The following is a 5,260-nucleotide window of genomic DNA, read 5'->3' on the forward strand; positions in this document are numbered from 1 at the left end:
CTGAGTTGCAGGTCTCGCTCCAGGGTTGGGCTCCCTTTTCTGGCCACTGTGAATGTAGAGGTGGCTGACATGCAACCCCCATCAATATTTGGTGTGACCTTTGCCCTTTACTTTCCGTCAGTCCTTCTCGGTACTTGCAGACAGAGTTTGGCAGGTCGTTCCCATCTTGGAGAACTAAGCCCTGCTCTTCTGTGCTTGCGCCAATCCGTCTGTCTCTTTGTATCATCCCAGACAGACTGGGATCAGACAGCCGGATCATCACTTCCAGGACTCCTCCTCTAAAGGTCAAAGGTCACACCAAATATCGATGGGATTTACATTTCTCTTTCCTTCATTTCACCTCATTTTGTTAATTGATAAAAATAAAGTATTAATTCAAGTATTAAGATTAAACAATTAGCTATTAACCCTTCTGTTTCTGAAAGCATTCTTACTAGCAGTTTTTCCAAATCTGCCTAAATCTACTACAGGTGGGGTCCATGATGTGAGATTTCCATCTAGGAGACATTTACAGTATATTGTGTATATGCCATGAATGTCTGACATATAATACCCCTTTAAGCAGAGACATATATAGGGTTCCTCACTCCTCGTTTGTTCCCCTAGTCCTGTATTTAAAGAGGACCTCTCATCATCTCCAACTCTTTGGAACCTTTTATAGGTTCCCCTCCACTGATTCTGTTGCAGTTGGAATTTTTCCTCTAGCCCCCACCGTTCCTGAGCAATCACTGCTTTTATTTTGAGCACATTTATACTCTTTATTGTCAGGTGGGCGGTCCCTGACTGTCTGCTCCTGCCAAGACCCGCCCACCTGATAGTAGAGCATTTACTTGTGCTGAAACTAACAGCACCCTTTGCTCGAGAATGGTGAGGGCTAGAGCGATAATTCCAACTGCGCCAGAATCAGTGGAGCAGAGCCTATTGAATGATGCAAAGAGGTGGAGGTGGTGAAAGTTCCCCTTTAAACTCCCTAAACTGGATCTTCCGAAGCCTTTATAAGAACTCTTTGTGCATCCTCAGCTGATTCGAACAAGAACCCTCTTAGCATTCTGGAGGTCAAGACGTACGAGATGCCTCCTGCTGCCAATGAGCCAAACAGGGGAATGTTGCTTTTAAGATGTTCGGCCACCATGACCGCCCCCATGGTCCCCTTGGAAATCATTTTAATGACAATCTCCTTATTCAATTCTCCAATCACTTGCGGAGACTTGATGACAGATTTCAGCTCGCTCGTACTGATCCCCGAGAAGTGGGATAGTTTGTTGAGGGAACCTTCATCCAAGCCAAACACGGTTTGGTATTCTTTCATAGTCTTTACCAGAATGGTTAGATCGCATGCTATTCCGAGGCCCGGGATAGGGAGAGCAGCGGCGGCGCAGGACAAAGTCGCTTTTTTCCATATTTGTTGTCTCAAGGCCTCTGTCTTCTTTTGTAACACAGATAAAGAACTATTCTTCAAGGACATGAGGAAGACGAATCTCTTATAACCTGGAAGTTCCTTCTCGATAGTTTCTTGCAGGAGCTTGTAGTCATATTTGCTTTTTTCAAAGCAATCGAGAAGGAAGACCCTTGGATTGTCGATGTTTTCCTTGCTGAAATTTTGAAGGCAATCCTCCCTGATCTCTTTAAGGACAGTCTCTTCTTGGAATGATTTTCTTCTCTTTTGTTCAGAATACATGACCTGCTCAATTTTCGACCTCACGTAATAGAACTTTTTGTTCATGTCCTGGATGGCCTCGACGAGTTGGATTGTGCTTTCCTTGAAGCGATCAGTTCCAATGATAATAAAGAAGTCATATTTGTCAAAATGGACTTTTTGTAGGTACTCTTCTGCCTTAAAATTTGGTGTCCCTACCCCAGGAAGGTCCCAGTACTTGACATTGTTGTACTTTGGATGTGAGTAAGGCGTTGGCTTCATTGTGGTCTCCACTACTCCCGTTTTTGCAGCGTCTTTTTCACTCAAATCTAGGAAAGTATTGATAAAAGTGGATTTCCCAGTCCCTGACTCTCCCGTTACGGCAATGTTTAAAGGGGCGTTTTCCAAGATTTCGAAGTATTTTTTTATTCTTTCAATGGCACTACTGAGATCGCCATCTTGGATATATGAAGTTATTTCTCGCACTTCAGCTTCATCAATTTCTTCCCGCAGAGCCATCTTGACTGTTTTAGCGCTTGAAAAATAAGACATAATGGTCATCTATAGGTAATGACATGGATTGAAAAATGTCACACAAAATTGTAAACATAAAGTTGTCCAATATTATATACATAGGGCTGCTTTCTCCCAAAAACAGCAAATATCAGATTGAATATCCATTGAAGTGAGCTAAGCTGCAGTACCTCTCATAACCTGTGGACAGGTGTGGTGCTGTTTTTGGATGTTTTGTTATGTTATGTTCTGAGCTCTAGTTCAGACTATATATTTGCATGCCCAACTGACCTAGACTGAAAGGGACATTCCTGGGTTCCAGGTGCTGGTGCCTTTTCCAATGCCAGTATGTTTGCAGGAGATTACTAAAAATTCATGAGCCCTGGTGACAAAGACCAACTTAGTCCTCCTGCATAAGTTCTACTTCTCTTGACCTGCGACTGAGACCAAGCTTTCTAACACTGGGCAGCACATTTCTCTCTAGAATCCCTTGATAGTCGATTTCATTGTACCCTGCACAGATTCAAGACATCCTGTGCCAGATGCAGCAAAGCAGCCCCAGAACATAACAGAGCCTCCTCCTCCTGGACAACCCCTTTAACATTGGCTATAAAGTCAATTATCATAAAATATTCTGTTTGCACTTTACATCTAAAGAGGAAATTCCTGCATAGGTTTACACCATCTCTATAAGAGAGGGATGGCTCCCCTTACTCCAAGGACCCCAAATCTGCTACTTATACCAAATTTTAGCTTTATTAACCTATTACTAGTGCCCTGTTTAAGTTGTCCTTGCAGTTATATTTTGTGGCCAGCAGTCTATCATTACATGTCACTTAGACCCTATATGATCAAGGGGTGGTCTGATGAGACCTGAATATCACAGAGGACTCCCTTATTTCAGCTAGAACAGAGCATGAGCAGAGCCGCCGCTACAGGAGAAAAGTGTGGCTGGCCACTGCTCCCTGCAAAATCAGCTGCTTGCCCCGGGCGCCAGATCTGCAGTGATAACCTAATCTGATAAGATATTCCCTGTAAGGAGCATTAGACATTGATATCATTGAGCTGAGACTGAGGATTATCCCATAATTCCATCTGCCAGTTGCACGTTACAAGCTACCTATTGATGGTTTCCAGAGAACAATCGATTTTTTTTATCTACACGTTGCACAAAAACAGCACAAAGTGGAATAACCTCATTACAGTGCAAAGGAGAAGCTTCTGCTGCCCGGCGGACATGTTCTTACCTGTCTCTCTCTTTCTCTCTAGTTGTGAGGGTTCAGTTTCGATTCCTGATTTCTAGCAATGCAGTAAGGAGTGGCCTGTGCCTCTAATGCACTGGAATGACCCCGTAGGGTAGTACGAGAGAGGCGACTGTATGAAAGGCAACACCAAACCTGTCCTAGTTATTGCGTGAAAGATGTTTTGCTGTGAATGCACTGGACCTTGTGATGAGAGTGTAACTTTTTGTAACTTTTGTAAGTCGGGGGTTTAGTGTTTTTGTTACAGCTGTCGGCACAGGAGCTGACCCATGTGGTCACTAAATATGAGTGAATTTTCCAAAAATTTTGGTTTCATCAATGCTAAGGCCAAAGGGAGTAATGTTACAATAATGAACCCTGATACTCACTATGCCTCAAACACCCTAGTCTTCCTCACGCGTCCACATTTCCCAATATCTTCAGGCCTCTTTCGACCTCTCCTCTGAAGACACGGGTCTGGGCATCACTGCCTTAGTTGTCCCAAGGGGGTACAACAACATTATGATATTTTCAGGCAACCGTCCTGATGTCGGTGTACCCAAAACCATTGAATCACAGGTCGCAAGATCTCCGGCAGCTTCTAACATCATTTAGGTGCCCAGAAGAGGGTGAAGAAGATGCCGAGAGACGTCGGGACACTACAATAGAGCCCAATAGGGTTATATTTATTCTCCTCCCTTCTGCCTCCTCTGGAGAGACCCAAGAGTAGAAAAGTGGCTCATGGTTGGCAAATCCCCAAAAATGAACTCAAAATGTTTGGAAAATTCACAATAAACCCGGGTGTTACAACCAGTTCAGTCATCCCCACCCCAGAGTATAAAAACAGCAAATCTGGCCTGGACTGAGAACAAAACTGACAGACGGACCTCAGAAATATATATGGACCGAGTCTTGACCCTGGAATATAAGTAACCTGCATGCTGATGGTTTCCTGAGAGCAGCAGATTTATATATTTATACACAGCAAGAAATAATAATCCCACATAGCAAATAAGAGTCACTGTATTTACCTGCTCATATATTCTTACCCCTCTCTGTCTCTTCTTTCCTCTCTGTCTCTCCTTTCCTTTCTGTCTCTTCTTTCCTCTCTGTCTCTTCTTTCCTCTCTGTCTCTCCTTTCCTTTCTGTCTCTTCTTTCCTCTCTGTCTCTCCTTTCCTTTCTGTCTCTTCTTTCCTCTCTGTCTCTTCTGTCCTCTTTGTCTCTCCTTTCCTCTCTGTCTCTTCTTTCCTCTGTCTCTTCTTTCCTTTCTGTCTCTCCTTTCCTCTCTGTCTCTTCTTTCCTCTCTGTCTCTCCTTTCCTTTCTGTCTCTTCTTTCCTCTCTGTCTCTTCTTTCCTCTCTGTCTCTTCTTTCCTCTCTGTCTCTTCTTTCCTCTCTGTCTCTCCTTTCCTTTCTGTCTCTCCTTTCCTCTCTGTCTCTTCTTTCCTCTGTCTCTTCTTTCCTTTCTGTCTCTCCTTTCCTCTCTGTCTCCTCTTTCCTCTTTGTCTCTTCTTTCCTCTCTGTCTCTTCTTTCCTTTCTGTCTCCTCTTTCCTCTCTGTCTCTTCTTTCCTCTCTGTCTCTTCTTTCCTCTCTGTCTCTTCTTTCCTTTCTGTCTCTTCTTTCCTCTCTGTCTCTTCTTACCTCTCTGTCTCTTCTTACCTCTCTGTCTCTTCTTTCCTTTCTGTCTCTTCTTACCTCTCTGTCTCTTCTTTCCTCTTTGTCTTTCCTTACCTCTCTGTCTCTTCTTTCCTGTCTTTCCTTTCCTCTCTGTCTCTTCTTTCCTCTCAGTCTCGTCTGTCCTTTCTGTCGCTTCTTTCCTCTCTGTCTCTTCTTTCCTTTCTGTCTCTTCTTTCCTCTCTGTCTCTTCTTT

General features: G+C 43.7%; 1 protein-coding gene across 1 annotated transcript; it reads right to left on the reverse strand.

Annotated features, from left to right (window-relative positions):
• Positions 1 to 924: 924 nt before the first annotated feature.
• On the reverse strand, positions 925 to 2,155 carry LOC142209903 (interferon-inducible GTPase 5-like). Its single transcript, XM_075278944.1, has one exon. The coding sequence runs from the start codon at positions 2,153 to 2,155 to the stop codon at positions 971 to 973; it is 1,185 nt and encodes a 394-aa protein (XP_075135045.1). The 3' UTR covers positions 925 to 970.
• Between the last annotated feature and the right edge of the window lie 3,105 nt (positions 2,156 to 5,260).

The sequence above is a fragment of the Leptodactylus fuscus genome, chromosome 6 (assembly GCF_031893055.1).
Source record: "Leptodactylus fuscus isolate aLepFus1 chromosome 6, aLepFus1.hap2, whole genome shotgun sequence".
NCBI lineage: Eukaryota > Metazoa > Chordata > Amphibia > Anura > Leptodactylidae > Leptodactylus > Leptodactylus fuscus.